General features: G+C 39.3%; 2 protein-coding genes across 4 annotated transcripts; one reads left to right on the top strand and one right to left on the bottom strand.

Moving 5' to 3' along the window:
- The first annotated feature begins 6204 nt into the window (after positions 1-6204).
- btf3 (basic transcription factor 3) lies at positions 6205-11903 on the top strand. Of its 2 annotated transcripts, none has more exons than XM_008276185.1 (6): positions 6205-6283; positions 8530-8598; positions 9795-9908; positions 9991-10192; positions 10373-10429; positions 11363-11903. In XM_008276185.1, the coding sequence occupies exons 2-6, from the start codon at positions 8530-8532 to the stop codon at positions 11407-11409; spliced, it is 489 nt and encodes a 162-aa protein (XP_008274407.1). In that variant the 5' UTR covers positions 6205-6283; the 3' UTR covers positions 11410-11903. The 2 variants fall into 2 exon arrangements, with proteins under 2 accessions (XP_008274407.1, XP_008274408.1); XM_008276186.1 differs by having other exon boundaries at positions 6260-6346.
- Positions 11904-13020: 1117 nt separating this feature from the next.
- On the bottom strand, positions 13021-18063 carry ankra2 (ankyrin repeat, family A (RFXANK-like), 2). 2 transcript variants are annotated; one of them, XM_008276188.1, is made up of 9 exons: positions 17966-18063; positions 17304-17659; positions 16517-16675; positions 16358-16423; positions 15482-15579; positions 15244-15369; positions 15073-15139; positions 14853-14933; positions 13021-14023 (listed from the first exon to the last, which is right to left on the bottom strand). In XM_008276188.1, the coding sequence occupies exons 2-9, from the start codon at positions 17602-17604 to the stop codon at positions 13968-13970; spliced, it is 954 nt and encodes a 317-aa protein (XP_008274410.1). In that variant the 5' UTR covers positions 17605-17659; positions 17966-18063; the 3' UTR covers positions 13021-13967. The 2 variants fall into 2 exon arrangements, with proteins under 2 accessions (XP_008274410.1, XP_008274411.1); XM_008276189.1 differs by having other exon boundaries at positions 17945-18063.
- Between the last annotated feature and the right edge of the window lie 9141 nt (positions 18064-27204).

Genomic DNA, 27204 nt, shown 5'->3' on the forward strand with positions numbered 1-27204 from the left:
GGACAGGTCACCAGTCTATCACAGGGCCACACTTAGAGACAGACAACCAAGCACACTCACATTCACACCTACGGACAATTTAGAATCACCAATTAACCTCAACATGTTTTTGGACTGTGTGGGAGGAAGCTGGAGAACCCGGAGAGAACCCACGCTGCACAGGGAGAACATACAAACCCTCGAGCCACCTTGCAGCCCACTTATCAAGACAATTTAATGAAATTATTGCAACTTGAATTTTCCTTTAAATCAATCAGAAATTTTGATATAACTTACACATGATATTAAGTTACCATATTTTTATGTGAACACAACTTATCAAAACAATGCTTGTCAGTGATGTAGATTTATATATATATATATATGGCAGTAACAGGCCTACTGAACTACTTTCTAGAGTGCAGGAATGTGTAAACTATTCATCTGGGAATGTGCAAAATCCCACAGATTGTAGTGGAAACAACTTGAAATGTGAAAAAGGATAATAATAACAATAATAATAACAATAATAATAATGTATACAGTCTAGGCTGCAAGGTGGCTCTGTGGTTAGCCCCATTGCCTCGCACTAGAAGGTTGCTGGATCTTTCTGCATGGAGTTTGCATGTTCTCCCCATGCAGTGTGGGTTCTCTCTGGGTTCTCCGGCTTCCTACCACACAGTCCAAAACAATGTTGAGGTTAATTGGTGATTCTGAATTGTCCGTAGGTGTGAATGTGAGCGTGCTTGGTTTTCTGTCTCTAAGTGTAGCAGTCTATTTATATGTATGCAGTCTATATTTAAAAAGCTGTGCATTAAAGTAACACATTCAATCTAAGGTGAGGGGGTGAGGGGAGGCAATGTCACTGGGGGCTGGCCTTGTCGGTGAGACCAGGTACTGTTATTACATAAATAAAGCCGTTTCCACCATAAATTACTGCAGGAAGTGCGAAAGTTAGTGCATAAAGATTTACAAGAATGCAAGAAATTAAGTATTAGATGCTCAAACTTCCCTGGTGGAGGACCTTAAGACTTCATGTGTCCCACCCAGAGGTGCCTCCAAGTTGGGCGGCAGGAGGGCACCAAGACCACCCTTGAAATCTTGTTCACCATACCTGTGGTCATCCTAGATGAAAGATCAAGTTAATTCACTAAAACCCCCGCGTCCAAGTTTCAGTCAATGCAACTCCAGCATTAGAGCGTAAGTGAAGCAGCACTGATGACTGGAATGGCTGTAATGTTTCTAGCAGCAGGCAGTTGGCTGTGGGTCGTCCATAAACATCACAGAGAACACCCAACAAAGTGTGTGCCTTTAACTGACAGAGGTGCACACTGATCTCAAAACATTAACAGGAGCTGAAGTTTGGTTTGTTGCTTCCAGTTGTTTGTAGGAGTCTTTCCTTTCAGTATTGAACTTAGAAATGGGTGCCTATGGGTGAAGCTTCTCCTTCCAACACAGCAGCATCGCTTCACCCCTGAACTATTCGAAATGGTGGTCACCTTAGTAGACAAATTGTGAAGTGTACTTGTATTAATCTATGCACATCAGATAGTAGGTACCCTTCATTATAATTTTTTTATTTTTTAATAAAAGTACAGTTTTCAGCAAGCCTCTGTATCAGAAGCACATAATCGAATTCCTAAAAGTTTTTCAGCTCAAAATACTGCAGAGATGGTTTATTTCACCGTGTCTGTATGACTACTGGTCTTAGGGCTGTTCTAAGCAGGCTGTTGTGCTCTGCCCTCTTCAGGAAGAAAACAGTCTCTGTGATTGACAAAGACTGTCGTGAGGTCAGAAAGTTTATCCTGAATGTGGGCAGTCTGCATAGATAATGACTGATTTAGGTGGATGACAATGTGCAGGTCATGGGTAACCTTGCAGACACGTAAAATATGAATGCGCCTTAATTAGTTGTCGATGCGTTTGACTCAATTGAAGAGGCTGCGCATGCGTGGTGACGCGTCTGGCGGAGGTTCTTCACAAAGTGAAGTTTTTAACCAGTTTTAAGGTATATTTTGGACTACAACTTTCAGGTCATGGTTCTTTTAACTATTTTTTACGCTTTTATTTAACAATGTGTAAGATTTTAACAATCGGATGTCTGGGTTTTAAGTATTAACCTTTTTAAGTTGGCTGTCACATAGGCTCTTAAATTATTAGAAAGAAACCAACTAAATTTTCAGACCTGGAGGCTACTACGGTCTTTTACACCGAGTCTATCCTCTTGACAGAAAATCTAAGAGTTTGAATTGAGCAGTCTGTAGAGGTGGGAGAGAAAGACATGACAATTCTTTTAACTGGAGAAGGACGCACTGAGCAAGTGATAGAAGGATTTTACTCACTGAACATGTGGATTTTAAATTGTCTGAGAAACAATCACACAAACCATGCCTTTTGTACACACCGAGGACTACATTTTAGTACAAAAGGCAAATAAAAAGATCACTGACCTTAAGAAGGACGGACGGCTCTCCGATGAACTGAAAAACAAAGACTCCCTTTAGTCCGGTTTCATGGAAGAAGCCGCGGGGAAGTTCAATCATATGGCCTCCAGTCAGACCACGGTTGTGTGAGATCCCGCCACTTGTCCACGGCCTTCCTCCTGCTCGACACGTAGCCATCAGCTGTCTTAGTCGGAGATGGTGGTCCGCCGTCCTAACAGGCGCTCCCCTCCTGGACTGAGCCTCTCCAACTCTAGTGACGCTCCGGAAGTTTTCCCTGCTCCTCTCCATCTCCTTCACTGCTTCTTAAAACACCAGTGTGCCATCTCCTGATCATTAACCACCATCATCTCTTCGTCCCCTTTTCTCTCCAACCACAGCAACAGTTGGAGACTCCATCACCAGAAACAACGCGGCCTCGTCCCAGTCCTCCTGGATCCTCTCCCGGGCTGCTGCGCCCACTGCCAGCCTCTGTCATAGTTCATGTGGGTTCTAATGACACAGCTCGTCAGCAGCCTGAGCTGACCAAGTAGGAGTTCAATGACCTTTAAACTTTTTAAGTAACTGTGGAAGTCTGCTTTTATTTCCGGCCACATCCCCACGCTGAGCCGGGGCTTCAGCATCAGAGGCCTTAATACATGTCTTCATTGTGCTTGTAGAGCCCACAGTATAGGTTTCAATGATAATTTTAATGTGTTTTGGAATCGCTCTTCCCTCTTTAGACCTGATAGACTCCAACAGGTTGGGTAACTGGATGCAGTGCCTAACCTTTGAGCGCCATACAGTGACTGACTGTTTACATCCCCACGCACCCCGGAGCCTCCCCCTTCTTCACTGCCTCCATGTCAGGCTACTGTCACAAGCACCAGCACCCCCTACTGTCCTCCCCTGACATCCATGTCATCTGAGCCCGTCGGACACACCCATTCCCAACACACCCATTCCCAACACACCTGTTAGGATTACCTCCACCAGCTCCTCCCCCCGTGGACTGATCACACTGCTGTCCAACCTCTCTGTGCTCCTGTCCAGGTCACCAGTAGACACCATTACCCTAACTGGTTACCTTACTCCCTCCACACTGAAGCAAGTGCTTTGACTAACACAGTAAATCCTGCAAAACATTTTGTGGATTCAATACACTAACCTTGTAGCTGTGCCCTCTTAAATACTCTTATTTTTTAAAATCAGAATTCTCAGATTTTATTTCCCCCTTCGTTCTTAGTTATGACCGCATTTTATTGGTTGGTGATTTTAACATTCATGTTGACCTGATAATGATTCACATCTGAATCTCTATTGACTATATGTGAATCCTTTCATTTAAAACAGCATCATCTCCTACACATGACCGGGGCCACACTCTTGATTTAGTTTTTACCCTGCGTTTAGACATTCACTTTATTTCAGATCATAAAATGGCATTATTTGATCCAAACTGCACTTCTGTTACTCCATTTTCTAAGCATATGTACATGTAAAAACAACTCAGCTGCTGACATTGCAGCCATCTACAGTGCTGATGAATGCATCAGTCAGTGCAACAATGTCCATGATATGGTTGGACAGTTTAAAAGTATTTGCTTGAGAACTCTGAACCAAATAGCTCCACTGAATAGGATAAATAAAAGTATCAGAAAACTAAAAGGAGAATGCAGAAGAGCTGAACGGCAATGAAAAAAGTCTAAACTTTAAGTTCATCGAACCTATATGAGGGGGTTTAATGTCATAATTTAACTCACTGGTGAAGTCTGACAGACTTTCTTACTTGTCCAGTCTAGTTGCTTTAGAAAACATATCACCATCAACAGTCTACTAAACCCTGCCCCAGCTACTGTTTGTGCCTCATCTGTAGATGACTGTGAGAAGTTTTCAAGCATTTTGTTCAAAAGATAGAAAACATCAGATTATTAGTTACTCCTGTGAGTTCATCTCCACCTTCATCTCAGCCTCCATCATGGCGTTGGAGGAGTTTACCCCCATTACCCTTAACAATCTGAATCCTAATCTCAGTACCTGCAAATTGGATATTCTGCCATCTAAGTTTCCTAAAGAGGTTTTTGGAGTCATTGCCCCATGCTTGCCTAAAATTGTTAATGAGTGTCTTTTGTTGGCCTGGTCCCAGATTATTTTAAACAGGCCTGTATCCAGCCTAGATTAGATCCAACCCTCCCCAGGAGCTACCGTCCTTTATCCTAATTATGTTTGATTTCATATTTGACAAATTCCACTCTGGCTTTAGAAAAAAAAAAAACACAGTACAGACACGGCCCTACTAAGAGTAACTAATGACATTTAATAAGTGTGGACTCAGGAAATAATTCCAGTCTCATTCTGCTGGGCTTGGATGCTGCCTTCAACACAGTTGTTCACACGATTTTACAGAACAGACTCAGGAACTGGTTTGGTCTCAGTGGAACTGCTCTTAACTGGTTTGCATCCTACTTATCAAACAGAGAATTCAAAGTCACTATTGACAACTTTAGTTACTGGATTGTTCTCATGTCATGTGGTGTCCCACTGGGCTCAGTTCTTGGCTCTATTTCATTCAGCTTGTATCTTTTACCCCTTGGCCAAATAATCTGCAATTTCTCCTCTGTGTCCTACCACTGTCACTATAAGTTGTATGTCTCATTTAGCACTGAAAATCACAACAGTCTGAATTCTCTGCACTGCTGCCTTGCTGCCATTAAGGACTGGATGGCTCCTGACTTCCTGCAGCTTAACACAGATAAGATGGAAGTCCTGATTATTGGTCTGGACCACATTTCTAATAATGTCACCCCCCACTTTGGATCACTAACAACTAACATGAAACACTCAGCTAGAAATTTGGGAGTTGTATTCAATCCATACTTAGACTTCAGTCAGAACATTAAGGGTGTTGTTCAGTCCTGCTTTTTACAAATCAGAATATTGCCAAAGTCAAACCAATGCTCTTCAAAAACGTAGTTGGACAACTTATCCACACCCTCATTTTCTCCCGCTTAGATTACTGTAATTCCCTAATTGTTTGCCTTAACGATGCTTCAGTGAACCATTTACAGTTGTACAAAATGCAGCTGCATGGCTTCTCACAAACACTCAGTGTTGGGAACACATCACTCCAGTCGTGGCTGAATTACACTGGCACCCCATCCCATTCAGAATTCAGTTTAAGATTCTATTGATTACTTTAAATCAATGCATGGTTTGGCTTCGCTTTACATTTCAGAACTCATAACCCCCTAATCTGCTCCAAGACCCCTCAGAGGAGAGAATCAAATGTTTTTAAAAGTTCCACAGTACAGGCTTAAAACAAAGGGTGATCATGCGTTTACTATCTTGGCCCCAAAGCTGTGGAACAAACTCCCCCTGAACATAAAATCAGCTGAGTCAGTTCCTCAGTTTAAAAAGCTTTTAAAAACCCATCCGAACAGACTGGCATACATATAACATTGTAGAATTTGTTTTGTGTGTACTTTATTTTATTTTATTTTATTTTATTTTATTTTATTCTTTATCATATGGGACCTTTAATGCTCTAATCTTCTTGTGAGAGGACCAACAGATGCCACCTTAATGAATGTGTGTACCTCAGTATTCAAATAAACCTAGGCCATGCTTTCTATAATACATTTTATACTTTTAAAAAAAAAAGTGATCTTTAAATATCCGCATCCCACAATCACATATGTCCTTCCTCTAATCTGAAACTAAACACTGGATTCCAAAAGGTTGTAGTGAGTGTTGCCTGCAACCTGCTGAGCTGAACTGAGGGCAGGAAATACCCACACACACTCGCACTTCTTTCCTGACGTCACGTCCGCCCTCCTCTCTCGCTTCCATCTTGCTCCCCGCATGTGTCTGCTGTTAGTTTACAGGTCAGTGTGGAGCTTTAAATACCTTCTTCCCTGCACTGTTTCCCCCCGATCCGACGGCAAAAGGTAAACGAAAGCCTTTTCTGACTAGATGGCTGAAATCTGCCGCGGTTTGAAGCTAACCTGACTGACGGTGTTGAGGTTGTGAGTGACAGGCCGTCCACTCCTCAGTCTCACTGTTAGCTAACAAGCTAGCTCCAGTTAGCCTGCTAGTTCTTGCTAAAAAAGCTGAACCACACCTTGTTTCGGTGACCTGTTAGTCAGCTAAACCCGTCCTGTCGTTACTTGCGGTGTTTTTTTTGCCATATTTTGTTTGGCATGCCACACCCTTAAGCCGTTTGTGTGTCTTCGCTTGTCCATATTACTAACTATACATAGGGAGAGCCATTAGCTTTGGACGGCTAATATACCCAGTAACTGGGCAGCGTACACTGTGACACTGACAGCTTCTTCTGTAGGTTAAAAAAAAGCTTCTTATCGCTTTGAAAACGGTCTGATCGTTCCTACCACACCCACTGCAGCTGCACAGCTCTGCTGTGTGTGTTTACATGTGAAGTCAGGAGCTGTGTCTCCCTTATTCCTCCTCTGGTTCGCTGACACATTAAGTGTCATTACTTTCTAGTTTGTGGGTTTTCTTGGGGAACAGAGTGTACACAGAGCTGCAACGATTAATTGATCATTTACACCTTCGATTATTCCTTCGATTATCAACTCGATCAGTGGTGTAGTTGTCTGATCTTTAAAGTGTCAGAAAATCGTGAAACATGTTGGTCAGTGTTTCCCAAAGCCAGAAATGTCCTGTTTTATCCACAACCCAAAGACATTCAATTTACTACATTAAAGACAAAAAAGAAGAAGAAAAAAAGGAAGAAACTAAAACACTTTTAAAAAGTGAAATTCTGAGGACTAAATAAAAGTACCGATAATACTGTGGATGTAGTTTGTAGTAGCCCCGAGCTAATGGAGGGCCATTTTATTATTTTATTTTATATTTTATTTCCATTTTGTTTTGTTTCTCACGTGTTGAATTAAACGGGTAGGACGTGTCAAAGACTCTAATGTGGTAGTGTAAAGAGAACAAAGATATGGTTAACATACATACTATGGTAGGTTTTTGATTAAGTGTGAATAATATGATGTAATCATATTGTAATTTTAAACTAAATCAAGCTTGTATTGTTACTTGTAATTTTGACATTTCTCTTCCATTGGGGAAAACAATTCTAAAACTGTATAGCTTTATTTTGCATTTATTTATCATTTGATGCTGGCGAAGCTCAGTGTGCTCTGTCTATTGCAATACCTGAGTGTGTTGAGATTGTGGTTTGCTAATAAGGCAGCACAATGAAGAAAAACCTGAACAATCTGCTCTGCAGGACTCTTCTTTGTTCAGAATAGCCCAAAGGTCCATATGTGTGTTTGCACTCCATTCACTCTCACTTTTACAAGGCAGGTCAGATACAGTCATGATGCAGCTCCAAAGAAAACCTCTTCAGTCACCTTCACCTCGTGTCTATCACCATTCTGCCACCTTTCTGTTTCCATTGCACTTGTATGTGTGCCTAGTGTTTGTCTTGTGTTTACGACATTCCAGCAACATTGATCGCATTTGTGCAAGTAGATAAATTCTGAGCATCCAGTTAGCACATGACAAAAGCAGGTTACGCTAAACATGTACTTGTCACTAAAGGCACAAGCATGAAGACATTTGTAAGTAGCAGGCGAGCAATGGAGCTGCAGAGCTTTCAGGGATCCACTCATTTCTCAGTTCAAGTTTTGACACATGCCACTTTCTGCAGCTCTGCACGGTCTTCATGGAAGTGATTGCAGTGACTGTAGGCAAAAAACAAAAGCTGGAATCTAAACGTTTAATCTCAATAATCCAGGTCCAGTGTCAAGACGAAATGATATATTGCAGTATTTTCTTAATTATTAATACTGAGAGGATACTAAACTTTGATTTGGTTCAAAGGTCTCATTTTAAATGCACTGCAGTCTGACTGTGTTAACGTCTTAGCTGCTTGGTGTGCTGTGTTTTGGTGCTTGATTTGCTGTGATGACTTTTTCCTCAACCACTGTTGATTGTAATCATGCTTGACATGCTTTGCTGTCTTCACCCTTTGGCATTAAGAAATTTCTAATTTTTTAAGATAAAAGAAAAGTGTGTTAGACCTTAAGCCAGTCTGTGTGACTATCAGCTGTGCAGATGACACCAACATAATTGTATTTACTGTTCTTTCTTTTTGCAGATGAAAGAAACAATTATGAATCAAGAAAAACTTGCGAAGCTACAAGCGCAAGTCCGCATCGGCGGCAAGGTAACTGGCAAAATACATGCAATATGAAATAAATGTAGTAAATCTTTGCAAACTACTTGATAGTATTTGCTATATCTCAGCGCTGTGAGACAAACATTTTCCAGGATTTACAACCAAGATATTACAAATACGTCCACATAAACTAACCTGATAAAGGCAGTGAAATGAATACTTAACTGAAATAAATGTGTGAAGGAGAGTTTAGATGCTGTGAGAAACTGACAAAATCTTTAATAAAAGTATGAATGTAAAGCCATAAAATTTGAGCACAGGCAGTGAAGCTACTTCCAACTTACACTCTAAAAAGCTTTCTGTGGCGAGTTTATGCACAAGTTGAAGTCTGATAGTTTTGTCGCATAGCAGTGGGACTGCTTTGTTTTGGCTATCACGATTATTTGATCAATACTGAGATCAACTGTTCTTTGATTTTAAGGAACTAAATGTTTTTAATGCATTTCCACCTTTAAATCAACAGAGCTCTGCTTTCACGTCCATGTTGTGTTATGTTCAAGCTAATCTTTGCATGAAAGTAGGACTAATACAAGTAGAGACAAACAATCTTAACATGAATTGAGAGCATCTACTTGAGGCAAAAATGTAGTAAAATAATACCCAAAACGCCTCACTTGCTTAACATCTCTTAAAGTTTAAATCAAAGGATTTTATCTCCATTAGTGGCATTTTCTATGAGCGGAGTGCATTTGAAATATCAATCATGTTAATTGAATGATGGGAAACCCACATTGTGATTATGATCAATATTCAGTAATTGTTCACCCCCACATAGCAGCAGTATGATGTATAAAGCAAGTTTATTATTGTAGCACCTTATCATACACAGATGGGAGTCCAAGTGCTTCACAGGCAAAGGTATAAACTTATAACGTAGAAGATGAAATAAGGCAGAGTCAAATGAAGTATATTAAATTGGATAAATCAAAAACACTACAAAAGAGTTGAATAAAGTGCACACAAATTTGATAGAATTACTCGTATAATGAAAAAATGGACTAAAACAGCAAAAAAAAGATAAAGATAGGAAAAATAAAAACATGTAGATGATAAAGTGCACAATAAAATGGAACAAAGGAATCAAATGTAACATTTAAAAGTTGATTCCTGGTTATGTTTGCTACAAAACATGATAAAGATCTGGAGGTTTACACAGAAATATGTTTGCACGAATGTCCACACAGGGTAGCGCTCGCAGAAAGAAGAAGGTGGTACACAGAACGGCAACCGCAGATGACAAGAAGCTCCAGTTCTCCCTAAAGAAACTTGGTGTCAACAACATCTCTGGTATTGAGGAGGTAGGCACAAGGCTTCACGTCAGATTCAAAGTGAATCCGTGTTAGTTTAGCGTTAACGGTGTGCGAATTCGCTCCGTTCCAGGTCAACATGTTTACAAATCAAGGAACAGTCATCCACTTCAACAATCCCAAAGTGCAGGCCTCCCTCGCAGCCAACACCTTCACCATCACTGGCCACGCTGAGACCAAGCAGCTGACCGAGATGCTGCCGGGCATCCTGAACCAGCTGGGAGCCGACAGCCTGACGAGCCTCAGGAGACTCGCCGAGGCTCTGCCCAAACAGGGTCAGTAACCTCCAATTATAACGTAGCGTCTATCACACCGCAGGTTTCGAGCTTTATTTTCTGTTTAGTCCAACTCTTCCTCTCCAGACTGTTTCCAGAGAAGGATCTTGGCCCTCAGGGTGTAATCTTAATCGTTTCTGGCCACTTCAAGCTTCTCACAGCTCATTTCTCTTCTTACAGCTGCAGATGGAAAAGCGCCGATTGCGGCAGTAGAAGAAGAAGATGACGATGTTCCAGGTGAGTGTTAGCATTTCTCACTTTGCATTACATTTAGCAGCAGTCTGTTCCACCGGTTAAAGTATAATATTGTTTAAACATCTCAAGAAGAATCTGTTTGTCTTCCATCGAACGGCTTTCGCGGTTTCATTTGGAAGTCTTCCTTCACACTTGTCGATTATAGCAGCAGGATTTTTTATTTTTTTCATTCCCTCTCAGTTAAATACCCGTGGCAGGTTTGCTTTTCTTTTGGCTTGCGAAAGAGGTCATACGAAGGGGATTCATCAGTTACTTTTGACGATGGTGCAATACGGGCTTTTGTGTTTGAATCTCATGCTCATTGTTTATAAGATTGTACGATACAGTTTGCTTTTCTTTGTGAAGAAAATGGACCAAACACATGAGGTTGCCATTACAATAATCTCAGCTTTTCCCAGGACTTCTCTCCCTCTAGCTCGGGTTCTCACTAATGTAACAAACGATTACATATGTATTCAGCAATTGGAGCCGCTGAAGCCTGATGGCACCGAGGTTAACAGCCATTGCCATCACATTGTTATTGGAGTTAAGTTTCCTTTTTGTTCTCCCACTGAAGGAACATGTTTACTCAGAGCTTTTGAATTGTTTCCATTTTAACCTCCGACCCTGTGAGCCATGACTTGGACAGGCAGATTTCTCACATTTCATGGAGTAATTGAGGCCAACTTTTTGATGCTCTTTGCCTCAATTTTTACAGCTGCTTTCAGTAGTTTTTGAGGGCCTCATATGTCGAGCACATTGCGGTCTATATAAGATGTGGGAGAGATGAGCAAAGGAGCGGGGTTGCGTTACACCGAGTATCATGTTTCACATAAACACACTTTTCCTGAATTGAGCTCTGGCACCTCAGAGTCATTTGCGCAGATGGACCTGCCTTTCTTTCCCACTCAATCAATTTACCGCTTGTTGTTTCAGATCTGGTGGAGAATTTTGATGAAGCATCCAAGGATGAGGCCAACTAGAGGAAATGGGACTCCCCGGAGTGTCAGAACTTGACAGGACCATGTGGGGCACAAGATGTTATAATGTCTATTTCAAGAGGTGGAAAGTTAACAATTAAAGTACTGGAGAAGATGAATAACGTGTCAACTTTTTGGCTGTGAGCATTCTGTAATATGTGCAACACCTGAACAAAGTACTGGCGTACACTTCAGTGAATTATTTTTGGGTAATTTTCTGGAATAGAACTCTGATGTATTAAAACTGGGGTAGCAGTATTTAAATGTAAGGTATTTTAGTACTCATCCCACCTCTTCGTTGCCACCAGACTCTCCAAATGCTTGTTGTGCTCTGTGGTCTGTATGTCCAGTTAGAGTGAGAGATTGTGTGTAAAATGTGGTGTTTAAGGCTCCTGCTGTACATCTGTTTTCCTCTGTTACTGAACCTTAATTCTGTGGCCTCCTTAAAACCACCATATCTGGAATAAACCTTTGCTACTGTCAGTAAATAGCTAAAATGTGTTGGGTTTTTCTTCCTCAGCTTGAAACACTGCTGCTGCCCTTCTGTAAACTGGCTACAGCGGTCAAGTGTGCAGGTTAATGTTTTAAAGGTTTTTCACCTCATCACATGGCTTACTTCCAGAGAACAGCTCTTGTAAGTGCTTCATTCGTAACTGCATCACTGGAAGATTCAGACATTTGTAGACATATAATGCAGGAACATGCCACCCATATTGAGCAGACGCATTATAAATAAATGGTGTGATTAAAAACAAAATTCACATTTTAACCCATAAATTCTGCCATGCTACCAACATGTTAGCATGTGGGCTTGATTAGATGTTCATGACATTTTTACACACATATACAGTCAAATCCTGCTGGTTGGTGATCCTCTCACTGTGTGCTAGGCCTTTCTGGATTATTGTGAAATGCTTCCACAACAAATAAATAGACTGTCAACACATCTGGTTCACACATCCATCCTTGTGTGTCACACTAACGGTGATCCCATCACTTTTAATCTGGTGCTATCATGAGGTCTGAAATTTGCATTGTACTTTGGTGAATGAACAGATTCCTGCAAAAACTAAACATTTATAGTCTGTATCAGTTGGAAATATTTTGACTTGCATGCATATTAACTATTATGCGCATGTTGTTTGCAGTCTGTTTATCTGTGCTTTAATCTTAAAATTTCAGATCGTGAAGTATCAGGAAAGGAAAAGACACAAGTAAAAGAGTTAATTTGTACTTCAGTACTTGAATATACGCACTTACTTTCCATCACTGCCGGCTGAAGTTAAATAAAAATAGTTTTATCTAGAAACTCCACAGCTGTGAAAAGAAACTTGATTAAATAATATTCTATACACATGATCTGACCTTTGTTCGGATTATTTCATGATTTTGTTAAATATTGCATCTGTATTAACTATTTCATAATGTGTAAAATTCAGCCCTTTCTTGTTTAGATAAACTACAAACAGCATTTTCCGGTGCTGCTTAAGGCTGAAATGACTAGATTCTCATCTCACAACTGTGTAATCTTGTAGCTAACAATGTCCCCTTGTCCTGCTATCTACAATAAGTCTTCATGGGTGTAATGCTGCTGAATGCACTTTAACAAGACTGATGTTTTAGTTAAACAGCTTCATTTCAGTGAATATAAACAGTGGTTGTACACTTGCAAACAGTTAAATATCTGTACAGAAGGATCACTGTTGCTGAGGTCAATACAAGTTATTTTTAGACATGCCACTCGGTATAACTGGTATAGAACAAAAGTACCTTCATACAGTGGCAAACAGCACCACAATATATTTGTGGGATATTTAATTGCGATGTGAGGTCTTTTAAAATTCACAATACATCTGGACATTTGTATCACAACACAGAGAAACTAAACTGACCTTATAACAGTCTAAATGAATTCAAATAAATAAATTCAATACAATCAACACAAACATTTCCAGTAAACAGATAACAAACAGCTTGGCAACATCATAAAATCACAAAGTCTGTGCAATGTGCCTCAGAAATGTGCTCACTATGAAACCCAGACAGCATGAAAACGAGGTGATTCAAAGTTTTACATTAAAATTCCTTTTCTTTTAAAAACGGTTCATTATTGTGGTTGATAGGTTAGTTTAAAAAAAAAAAGAAGCAAAAAACACAATAATGGGTAAAGGATATTAAATTAATACAACATTAAAGCAGAATCAAGGCAACACTGCGCTGCACATTTGGCAGCATGCTGCAGGTGGAGTGCAGTGTGTGCCTGGCTGTAGTGAACACCTCAGTTTTATTTTTGAAAATCAGTCAGTGTGTCCTGATTAGATTCGCTACTCCACAGTTAATTCAAAAAAAAGTGCAGAGTACAACAGTTTGAAAGAAGGGTAAAATGGAACATTTGCACAGCACAAACCTTCATGTGCATCAGGCTCACAAAATAATATAAATAATATGATGCAACGCTGCTGTAATATCCCTTAAGAGAACAAAATATTCCTGTAGGCCGCCAGCCTGGGCATGCTACGTGATTGTCCAGCGCCCAGCAACATCCTCTCTAGTGCAACAGTTCACTCTCTGATTCCCATCAGTAACTTCAGTAAGTGTGCCTCCATCACCTGTTGAACTAAACAGAGAAACATACAGTGTTTTACTGGACGGAGCTGAACTGAAGAAATTCTGATTGCAATGAAATTAACTGCCAAATAGATGCACTGGTGTTGCAGACTGTGTATGCTGTATGCTCACTGAGCATTAAAAGTGAATAATAATCAAAATATTTACATTCTTATGCAGTTATTCTTTAGTCCATGAGAGGAGAAAAAGGGGAAATTGTGGTGGGAAAAGCAACTCTGTGTTTATTTTAGCAGCCCCTTTCACTTTCTTGGAAGCAGCAGCACTGTCAACAACTTCTCTCCTACTCAGATCACAGTTAAGTGTCACAGGACAAGCTACAATCTACCTCTGGGTTCAGCAGCAGGACAAAATCTAAGTTGTAAAAGCTTCATATCATGATTTATACATTTATAAAGTGTGGCTACTAAACAACAAAACTGGGTTTAAGTAGGTCAAACCACTGAGCAAGCATAAATTACTCTTGAAGGTGTCAACCCATTAATTATTAATGAATTAAAATCCAAAAAAATTTAATTATGACATTTCTCCTATTATTTGATAACCACACCTTGTATAGTAAAAGCAATAACAATTTTTGATTCTCTAATGCATTATTGCTGTGTGCAAATAAAAGTGCAGTGAAATCTTACTAAGAGAAAACTGTATCATTTATTTGAACTAATGTCTAATATTAATACGTTTCTGTAATGAGGTGGGATGATCCTGACAAAGTCTGACAATAACTCCAGAGAATATTCCTACAAGATTCTCAGCCTTTGCGTGTCTTTCCGTCATAAGCATAGCCAGAGACAGACAATGTGTTTATTTTTCATACACACCATTCCGGTGGCCCATAGCCACGGCCATGTCCATTGCATTGAAACCAGAATCTGACTCTATGGTGGGATCAGCACCACTCTCTGGAAGACATAAAACATAGCAAAAAGCAATTACTGTAAATGTTAATGTTAGACACAACACATAAACACAGCTGCTACGTTTATCCCTTAATAAATGTTCATACAAATTACAAACTCTCAGTAAAGGATTTCTTCTTACCTAACAAGATTTCGACACAGCGCACATGGTTGCCATGGACAGCGTACAGCAGAGGGGCTCCTCCGTTCTGAAACATGACAACATTGTTTAATAAACCTCCAAAACAATCTGAATGAAAGATTTGTCTGATACTAAACACATTTGTGAATACAAAAAGCTCTGTATTCTCACCCAGTCATATTCATTGACATCCACTCCACAGTCAATGAGCATCTTCACAATATCTGTGTATCCTTTACTGCAGGCCAAGGACAGAGCACTTTCTCTACCTTTGGCCAGGAGGTTGGGGTCAGCACCCTTCAATGAAAAGAGATGCAGAATGACGAATGATAAACACATAATTAAAAGGGCTTGCTCTAATGTAATAAAATGACGCAATCTGAATAAAACAGAGTGAAATTTTCCATACATTTTGGAGCAGAAATTCAACAACAGCGATTTGTCCATGTGCAGCCGCCCACATCAGGGGGGTGAAGCCTTCCTCATCTTGAAGATTGATTACAGTCTCTATTGACGAAAGGATAAAAAGAGAAACCACATGAAGTGTTGAGCCTGACACAGGTCGAGTCAGTAGAACGTATTTAAAATTAGGGCTAAATGACGCACGATGAAATCACATTGTGATTGTTTTGACGTATATTGCAAGTGGACAACATAAGTCCTGGTTTTAGTGGGAATGGTCATTTTTGCATTTCTTTTCCCCTGACAAAGTAAATGAATAAGAATGATGTGATTTTTGCTGCACTTTGTACCAAACAAGTTGTCTGCGACACCACAATGCTTTATTTAAAATGGTATGTTGCGACACATTTTAGTTTTATCAAAAAAAAAAATGCAGCTTATACTGTTTTGACACTACACTTGACCACTTTGTGATTTTGATACCATTGCGATTAATTGTTAGCCCTACTTAAAATGCAATGATGAATGTATTTTTCAAATGGGTTACTAATTGGTAGCTATTTTGACAATCAGTCATTTAAGTTATTTTGTAATTCAACGTTTGCCGGTCACGCCATCTGAATTTTGAGGATTTTCTGCTTCTATTTATATTTTTGTGTTAGGCTGGTCTGACAAAAGAAGACATGATCTTACACTCTGGGTGGCCATTTTTCATGATTCATTAATTCATAAAGGAAGAAAAAAAATAGCAGAATGATCTATTGTGAAAGTAAATATTAGTGCAGTCCTACACAATGGTAGTCATGAGAGTAATTCAAAAAATGTCACAACAGTGTAACGATGAAAAGGTGAGCCCACTCAACAGCTTAGATGGCCTTCCTACCTTGTTCAATCCTACTGGCCAAAAACACCATTTCTCCTTGGGCTGCCAGCTGATGAATGGACAAAGCTGAGAGGAAAAAACATGCAAGTGTAACAATTACAATTTATCAATTCATGCTAACATTTATTAAATTTAAGTTAAAACAACTACAGTACTTACAATGCACCAGAAGAGGTGTGGAAGAAACCTCATTGCCACGGTGTTTATTGGTGAGTGTGGTGGACTGTTTGATGGGGGAGAAGTGTTTGGTGGTGGATGGGGTGTAAACGTGACGCACTTGTATTCCCGGTGAAGGAGAGGTCTGGATATTGCACTCAGCTAAAAGAAGGAAAAACAATGCATTAGATAGTTATTAGCTATAATAACAAAAATGATAATAATATAGATTTGTCAAACTAAAACAGAAATATACTAAACACTAATAACCAACAATAAAACATGAAAACATAACAATAAAACATTATTAAAGACAATGAAACACCAAAAAGGGCAATGACAAAATATTACAAAAAGGATTAAATGTTACACATATGCCTGTCTGTTCAGGTGGTTTTGTAAAAGCGTTTTGAACTGAGGTGTTGACTGAGCTTTCTGACTGGAAGGAGAAGCTTTGTTCCAAAGCATTGGGGCAAAAACAGAAAACAACATATTCCCCTTTGATTTAAGCCTGAACTATTGGACCTTCAACTGAATCTCTGACCTGCTGAGTCAAAATGTGTTGAAACTCCTAAGATGTAAAACAAAGCCAGACAATGTAGAGATTTCAAAGTTACCAAGAGGATCCTACATTGAATTCTATTTTAAATGGAAAGCCAGAGTATTTTATCCTGGACTAAAGTTAAGTGTTTGTAAGTAACCTTGCTGCTGAGTATTGAGCTGTTATGATGACCAGCTAATCAGATGATCAGTTTGGAAACAGATAAACAGAGTTCGATCTCCTTCTTACCTTTGAATAAAACGGAAGCCACCTCCAGATCAGAGTTCACCTGGTCCTGGATGTTCTTGCTGTCCTCCTCGTTGAGCGACTTGACAAATCTTGAGCAAACATTCATGTCAAAGCGGTTGGGCAGGATGAACTTGATGCCCATGGCGACATTCTGGGTCGATGTGTCGTCTGGGCTCGCACCCACCGATTGCTCAGTCTTTATGGCACTCAGGTCAGGCATCACACAGATGCCCTCCATGTCCTCAGAGACCAGAGGACACTCCGCGGTCCCATCGGAGGCCGACCCGGTCACGTTGTCCATCCTCTCGTCGCTCACCGAGTTGTCACACCGAGACTGAACTGAAGTCACTGCACGCCTGAAACACGGAGGCATTAAAAGTGAAACCACAAACCGATAGAAACAGCACTTTGTGTCAGCGTCACCCGCATTAACTTTGACTGTAGTAACTGGACACGTGCAAGGATGAAAAACTACAACCGATGCTAACTGTTAAATACCCAACAACGACCTGCTGTTAGCCGCCAGTTAGCATGCTAGCTATTGTTATCGTAACCTTCCGTCAGTCACACCGACTGTCCGGCTTTACGACAAGTTTAACACGGAAACACAATAAACATAAACCACAACAAAGAATACTTTCCTAAAATGAAACGTTTCTTACTCGATAGGACATTGTTTTTCTTAAATAACCTCATACAACCATCGCTCTTCTATCGGTGTTTTGATAGATTTTGCACATGCGCGGTTAGTCGTCCTTAGAACAGTGGGTGCATCCACTACTACCGTCCCCATATAAGGTTCCGGCACTACCCTCGGTGCATTCTGTTTTATTTAGTTAAATTCACTTTAGCTTAGTTAAATTCAACTAAATGTTCTTTTATTTATATATTGTATACATCAGAGGCGTTGTTAGGCTCTTTCCATTTGGGGGGATTTAGCCCAGTCCAACAATCTTGAGATTTCAATCGGATAATTGTACTATTTTCAGGTCGTTTTAGAGTAACTGAGTATAAAATGTGAGACATTGTGCTCTTGGCAAAGTAAGGTCATCTCACTGTCTTTCTGTCCTTGTGCCCATGTTCTACATTAATATCACATGAGTGCAGGCTTGCTAGACCAGTGGTTCTCGGTGATGTTCCTTGGAATTAGTTTTATTTCTATGATGTGCATTGCTGGAGTCATATGTAATGGTGTGTCTTAGAAGTACTTGTTTTCATAAATTTACTTCAATCTTAATTTGGTTGAACAAATAGTACAGGAGAAGGATTCAGGTGCTGGTGAGAGAAAAACTCACCCATAGCACAATGCCCCAAATATAGAATCATTTTTAATCAGACCTAATCTGCTGCCTGTGTTGCTGACAAAAAATGCTCTTCATAGCCTAATGAGAACCTATCCGACCATAGCAACTTAGAATAAAACAATAAAATGTGTTTTCATTGCTAATCAGCAGCCTGTTGCCATATTTTGGTCGTTATTTTAATGATCAGAGAGGCTGTATGTAGCTATGGGAAGCATCCATATGCACAATATTGGTACTGCTGCAAATTCCCTTTTTGTGAGACTGAAATAAATTGTCCGTAATAAATCACTTGACATGACAGAAACATATTTATAACTTTAGTAAACATATCAGTTTAACCCGACATTTTTAATATTGATCAACAACATTATATTTTTGTAATGTATGATTTAAATGACAGATGAATAGCTTTGGTGATTTTTTTTAATGAAAAAAAAAAAGAACTCCAGGGCTATTCATAAAATATTCTGAGCTATAGTCTTGGACGCTCCGGCCTATTGAGGCCCCTGATAAATATTCACTACGCAGATGTTATTCCATTGTCTGTAAGTATGATGAATACCCAGTTGATTGTTGTGTAATCAGCATGTCAGTGTAGGTTTGTGTACCATCTTTCTTTTTGTGTAGTTTAAAACAACAGACTACTTTACAATTTTAATAACTTCAGTATGTTGTCCTGGACCATGCTGTTGGATTGTTATTAATATACTGTTGCAAAAGTGGATTCATGGAACTCGTTAGGAAAATGACCCAAATCCAAAATGAACCCATTAAAGTGTTTACATGAATTATTGTCTTTACACACTTGTTCATAAATATACTGACATAAAAAATAGATTCGTATTTATTATTTCTTCACCCATCAGTATTATTATTATTATTTTTATTTTATTTTATTTCTTGCACTGTCATACATGCTCTGTGATGTTGTCAAGGAATGTTTGTACTGTGTTTTTCATAAATAAAAATAAAGTTAAAAAAAAAAAAATAGATTCAACATATTCTCTATGTGGCCCTGTGATGGGCTGGTTACCTGTCCAGGTGAACCTGCCTTCACCCTGAGTCCGCTGGGATAGGCTCCAGCCCCCCTGTGATCCTGCAGAGGAAGAAGCAGTGTATGGATGATGGATGGATGGATGGATGGATGGATGTGCATTTACATTACAAAAGGAAATGTTATTAATTTTCCTTCTGTGCAAACCTCCTGGTTATCTCACGTGTTTAACTTGAGGTCAATTTAACATTGCACTAAATTACATGAATATTTGGTTCTCAAAAATTCTCATGTTAATACAGAAACTAGGGAACTGGCTTTTAGTTATTATGTTAGACATAAGTGCAACAATGCACAGAAAAATCCCAAAAATTATGTAAGCCATTACCTTTTTGTCATTTACTATAAATCCATTTATGTTGATGTCTTTGGTTTGTTTGTTGGATAATGTATTAATGTATGTCGTGTACTTTTACAGTTCTATATGTTGTGATCAGGGCATCTTTATAAAATAGACTTTGCTCTTAGTGGCTCTGCCTGTTTAAATAAAGGTTAAACAAACAATGATTGGATTCCATGAAATGAAAGTACAGTTTGAAATGTGACCAGTGTCAGCTGTTGGTGAACATTTTTTAGAAAAATTGACAAAACCAATATGTAGTTGTTTTTGTGCTGATGTAAAGCAGTTTTAAAACGTGCAGTCATTGTCAAATTGAAGGATGTGCAACTGTAGCACCCGCAGCTGGATCCTTTTTTCACTTTTAAATAAACATCATCATTGCCAGTAAGGGTGAAGGATTTCACAGGACACAGCATGACTGTATTCAAAATAAAGTGGAAAAAGAATGACAAATGCATGAAAAGTTATCGAGTGGAATGAAAATGAAAACAAACAACATTAATCTTTTTAGAAATATATCGTAAAATTTGCTCCAACTCAGCCAGAGGGGTTAGAGTAGGACTACATAATATTTTGAAGACTTGTTTGGTGCTGAAGTTGAGCTTGTCCAACTGATTTTCAGTCATTCATTCTTTTCATTGTTGATGTCAGCTTTGAGAAGATTTGTACCCACTTGACTACTGAATGAATGAAGCGTGGAAATGCAAGCGGTTGTCATCTTCTGCTGTCTTGTGTTTATGGTTGCAATGACAGGTTTACTGTGTTCAGTGTCTGCTGTGATGCTGAGACTTGATCAGGTGAAACTGGTTGTGTGATGGTAGCTTTGAGTGGTTCAGTTCACCGAAGGTCAGAGACACAGAAGAGTCCTTCTCTGTGGTATCAACAACAGGAACAATATTCTACATAGTTTGTCTTGATGCAGATGAATCTGACGCTTAGTCTTTACCTTTATGTTCAGTGTCAACAGTAGCAGCTAAGATGGTGGAAAAGTACCTTACATTTCCTGGCTTTACATTACAGCCAAGTTACTTTCTTTGAGAGAAAATGGAGTCAAAAATGATAAACAAATGGCAAACACAAAACAACGTATGTTTATTTCTTTGGTTTTAGCTTCCCAGGCCTCTAGATCACATTCTTTACATGTAAGAAGCTAATACACACCTATTTTGTCCAGCAGTAAACTACAATATCGCAAGTGAGTACAGTAAATGGTTAGTAAGACAAAAAAGTAATTTCTGAATTACTAAAGAGGTGATGCTAAATGTAAAAGCTGGTGTAGCATACAGCATGTTTGTACGACACTGCTTTCTCTGTTTTACTTGTTAAAGTCTAGGTAACTTTCTTTCAAGTCAGATGATTATATTTACTTTTTTCATTCACACTGAACAGCAGCTCAGGTGGCAGAATATGACAGGAGAACAAGAAGTAATAGGTAGTAAAAAAAGATATATATATCTTTAAGTCCCTAAATAAATAGTAAATGGACAAACCAATTCACACAACGACATGAATGAGATTTCATATCAGATGCTCACACTCATCATTTTTTTGCTCACAACGAACAGCAGCTAAGTTGACAGAATACGAAAGAGAACAATAAATTATGGTTAGTAAGTCATGAATAATATTTGAATAGCTAAGGAAAAGGAAAAAAAAACAGGTGTGGTGTATTATATTGCTTGGTTAATGCATACATGACTTTGTCTTATTGGAAGTCTGTTGAGCAACAGTAGCTATAGAAAGTATTCATCACTTTTTATTGCTGTTCAATTTAATTTTGACTTTTTAAACAAGAATTTACCAAAAAAAGATTTCAACGTCAATTAATTAAAACCAAAAAACCTAAAATGATTACGCATTCACCACCTCTAAGGTTAAGAAATAACCTATCACCACATGACGTTGATATGGAAATGTTACTTCTAAGGCTTTTGTTAAAACTGAAAGCAAAAACACTGAAATTAGACAATTTGTGAGAGAAAGCAAAGAAAGACAAAAACAAGAATATCAATCACTCAAAGAGAGATTGTGTTGCATAACTGAAATCCCATGAAGGGCTGATTTTGTGCTACTGGTGTGTTTGAAAGGTCAAGAGAGGCTTTGGAGGGTGAATTTGTTCGAATAAAGAAAATACCAACAATAATTCATCAGCTGTTTTTCTTGGACACTATATGGAATGTCTTTTGAAGGAGGGGGGAAAAAAAGGCCTGATTGAAACAGTCTGACGGCAGCTATGCAGGGGGAGGAACCCCTCTGGTTCTCTAGTGTGGGTGTTTTGTATCTCACATATTACTGGTTTTGTTTCCTGTTGTTTGATGGAAAAAAAGAGACAACAATGTTTGTCCTGAGGCCTTTTTGTGCAGTTGTTTTTACTGTTTACTTGTTTGTTTTCTTTCAGTCTCTAATGAGGAGGTTGAGTGTTGTGGCCCGTCCGCCGGGCTCGCTCTGATGACACCAGGGGGTCTTGGGAATGAAAAGCTTCCAGGTCAGTTGCGTTGAGGAAGTTGCCTCGTTTTGTAGAGCTCAAGATGGCGTGCTGCTCTGGTCTCAGTGTGAGCCTCGATGTGCGATGGGTTACAGGGTGGACTGTTCTCGCCATCTGCAGGACACATGGATCACATGCACTGACCAGAAAATACACCACATGACTACAGCTTATCTATCTGAAAGTTTAGTGAGACTGAAGATGATGTGTGAGAGATGTTATCTGGAAAACCTCCACAGAAGGGCAGCATTGTATATTCATTCGTTTTTTAGTTACTTCTACACATTCGCCAACAGATGGCACCATAGCATCACATGTTACAGTCTTGAAAGTATCGCTTTGTTTTTCTCCCAAATGGCCTGTAATCCTTTCATCTCCCTAATTAAGAAAGACGCAGTTTCCAGTGGACACAGTCAAATTAACTGACATTGCTGACTGCGTTAAAAGTGCGTCAGTATTGTTGCAGCCTGTCAGCTGTGACCTCATTTCATTTAATCTGTGGCTCATTATCGGTCAGTGAGATAAGTCTGGGAGCAGCAACGGTGGGAAAGTCTTCTTGCTTCTCATTAATGTGTGAACGTCTGTCCTCCGTGTGTGATGCGGTTAAAGTCCAGGAGGAAACTGAAGGGCGTTAGGAAGTAAACTATCCCATGCAAATTGAACACTGACATGAAACAGCTCAGTGTTTTTATTTCCTCCTCAGTGCACGAATTGTTTCTACTTGACTGCACTTCATTGCTTTGTTGAATTAAAAGCTTTCAATCCATCTTTTCTGACCCTAAAGTACTACACAGAATATTATCCACCCTTTGAATGTACACAAAGGGGGCAAAATATTAGGAACACTTTTAAATGTAATGCAGTCGAGGACACATTCACTGACCACTTTAACCCCAATAATTAATTGAATGATCACCTTTTTTGACAACATGGGGGGAATAAAGAGACAACTGTTTTTTGTTAAAGTAGAAATTATGGTGGAGCCGTTGTATTGTATTACATTAGATTTCACACCCAGTGAAGTTGCCGGGGAGTGTATGTTAAAGCTTACAAAAGATATGAGATAAGAGTACTGAAGTTGATTCTGTAACATTACTATTGACTGGTGAATGTCATTACATAGTACAGTCATATTCCTTATATGGGATAATGGTAAATGTGAAAATAGTTAAGTGCAAATGGAGAAGAACCATGAAGCCAATAAATTGACTCAAGACTATCAGCTATATTATCGCTCTAAAGTTACTAGCAGTAACTATCATTAACTAAAATAAACTCGTCAAGTAAGGAGGCAAAACCTGTGTGTGTGTGTTGAACTGATCAGGAGTGTATCTTGCTAATAAACTTAACATCTCATTTGTCATAAGAAGAAGTTTCATCTTTCACAGTTTTGAGAATTGGATGTTCCTCATTGCATTTTTTATTTATCGAAGTCAGTGAAAACTATAATCTCTGTGTATTCTCCTTCTAGTCCAGATGATATGTGAAAAAGTTCACTGTTTTACCAAAGCATGAAACTTGCACTTGTACAGTTTAGTAAATATTTTCAGAAATGGAGCTGTTGCAAAAACAGCTTGTATACGATAACCAAATGATGTATTTTGCTTCATACAAAAGGTGATGTCTGCCCACATGTTTTGGTGGTCTAGGATTACAATGAAATCATATACAACACCTTAAACTGTTCAGGTGAAAAGTTAGTGGTGAGTTCAGGTACTTTATGGGAAAGGAATCAGTATCAGAGAACCTGGGCTGGACTTTATAATATTACCTCTGTATGTTGTGGAGACTTTCAAAATCTATATCTTCATTTTGTTAATTATCCCGACAATACAGTTACTAGAAAGAGTGCAAAAATATTCAATACAACCTTTTCAGCTTAAAAAGAATGTGTCAGACACATAGATTCATTATAAAAATCACAGCAATATCACAGTATGTCCATCTGATGTTAATTCACTCAACCGTACTGCTGCTGCCAAACTTTAAAGTCGTCCTCCACCAGTGAAGGTTGGTTTATTTGCCCAGATTGGTGCTTGATTTTGACCACAGAAAAAAAAAATCTCTTATAATTTGCCTACTTTTACAAACATGCAGCACAAAATTGCTGAAGTCCTCCAGTAATAAAATCAACAAGCTGCAGTACGTAGTGAACATATTTGTTTACCGCAACAGAAGCTGAACATCAAGCGACATAAATACACAGCAGATAATAATAACATCGATACCTCAGAAACATATGAGACACACTTCTGAGTTATGCTTCATACTATAATTATCACCCAGACATTTCCTGAGTCAGAAACACCAACAATGCAGTGGTGACAGGAGTTATACAACAGTGTGACAATGCTCCATTAAAGACTGCACTGAAAACTGTCCTTAGGTAAAGAAATCAGAAAAATGTACTTAATATATCTAAAACAGCTGCTTTATATCATAACAAACGTTGTATTATTGAATTATTATTATTATCTTAGGTTTAAATTTTGGACATATTTCTATTCTTGTTCCTTTTGTGTCCACAGTGCACCAACCTCATCAGTACAGTGTCCAGCATTAAAGATATTAGAAAGTAAGGCCAAAGAAAAGCTTTCCTTTTTTCACTCCCATCTACCTTGAACTCAATCAGTCGAGTCAGAAAGCCTTTCCCCCTGAGCCTGGTTAACCGGAGGTTTGTGTCTGCGAAAAGGGATTTATTTCTTCCCACTGTCACAAAAAAGCTTGCTCAAAGGGAATCTTTAGATTTGTTGAGGGTTTTTTTTGTATTATAATATTGGAAAGTCTTGACCATATCATGTAAAATATATATACTGAACAAAAATATAAACACAGATTGCAAATGGTCTCCTTGTCTGACTTTGAGATGAAGTTTAAAGAGCAAATTGTGCACAAAAGGTTTTTTAACTGCTCAAATGGTAATGAATTCGCAACTACTGAGTTCATCCACAGCCTGGTCAGGTGTGGCTCTAAAGGACGATGGACAGATAGTGTGACCAAGACACAGACACTCCTTAGACCAGTGGACATGAAAGGTGACCTTAGTATGTTGCTGTAATCAAATGACCCGATGCAACAGATGACAAGAGACAGATGAGAACGGGCTGCTAGATGCTGGATGTCAGTTCGGGTTGTAGCCAGACAGTTAAATGTCCATAAACCCAACATTTGAAGTGGTTTCAGACAGCTCTGGATGGATAGCTGTGACATTACATGATCCTGTCCCCACATGCCCACCAACTTTACCGAGTCCTGCAGGAAGAGTGGGACAGCATCCCACAAGCAGCATATACGACCTCATCAACTCTACACGTTGCAGATGCACAACTTGTTGCTGACTTGTGATTTCTGATCTTTGACCAAACTGTTGATCTGCCTCATATTATTTCCAACATAGTGTGGACTTGGTTGTTTCATGACGTCTGTTCGGTTGTACAGATTTCATGTGTTGGAACAACTACCTATTCTCTTATGCTTTAAAAAAAAGTCCTAAAATGTAGTAAAATTTTACATGCTGCATTTATATATTTTAACCCTAAAAACTGAACTGATTTGAAGTTGAACTGAAATGTAATCATTGTGTGTTAATGTGCAAGCAGCATGTTTATACAGGAACTGGTTGAAGTGGAGCTAAATTTGCTAAAGTTGCTACCAAACAAACAGCAACCTTTAAGGAGCATTCCCTATAGGTTCCCTAAAGGTTATGGTTTACTTGGTTGCAAAGATTACAGGGGGAAAAAAATGCAAACATGGTAAATTTGATAACGTTACTACTAAGCAAACAGCATCCTTTAAGGAGTGTTCCCTGAAGGTTCCCTAAAGGTTACTGTGTACTAGGGTATTAAATAAAGTAGAGGACCCTGAGTAGATGTCAGTGATCTTTGACCTCTAGCACAACTATTTTGGCACTAATTGACCCCAAAATCTAATCATTCTGAGGAGAGGCCATTCATAGCTCACCTGTAAAATACCATCATGTTAGATGTTAGCACTCAAGCTGGAGACTGTTCACAGCCACAGATGGGACCGATTACTCTGTCGTTGGCCCCTGGTCAGGGGCAACTATACTACAAAGGGGGAAACCTGCGAACAGGCTAAATTTGTTAAAGTTACAACCTAACAAACAGTAATCAATATTCCCTGAAGGTTCCCTAAAGGTTGCTGTTTTGCTGGGTATTAAATAACTGTGTGGAAAAACATAAACATAAACATACAGACATAAAAACTGCAAAATTTCCCACTAGTGGAGTTGAAGCACCTGAAATTTCTACTCAAGTAAATGTAGTCAGTTCTCCACTTCAAAAATACCTGTGGTTTCCTTTTGTACAGACACAAACGACAAGAAGTGAGAGTAACATTCCTGCAGCTTGTCTCTGATTGGGGCAAAATGAAATGACAAATGACTGATCGTCTGCAACACAGCGCAGTAATTGCAGCCAATGGAGCAGCACATAAAGCTTCAGATGCCATATGAATAACATAAGCATGTGTCACATCATGGGACCGGTCCTGCCTCCTGGGAGCTCCTCTCTCCTGCAGCCCGGTGTGTGAAGGGGGCTGGACCACAGCAGCAGCAGCAGCCTGCAGAGGACGAACCGATCCGGCGACACCTGCAAACAAACTCCCGACCGAGTCTCCGGCGGAGCGTAAACGTCTCTCTCGGAATACGGGCATGGAGAAGTATAGTTTTTTGTGAGCGTGGAACAGAGCAGAAGAGC

The sequence above is a fragment of the Stegastes partitus genome, unplaced genomic scaffold, assembly GCF_000690725.1.
Source record: "Stegastes partitus isolate 25-593 unplaced genomic scaffold, Stegastes_partitus-1.0.2 Scaffold66, whole genome shotgun sequence".
NCBI lineage: Eukaryota > Metazoa > Chordata > Actinopteri > Pomacentridae > Stegastes > Stegastes partitus.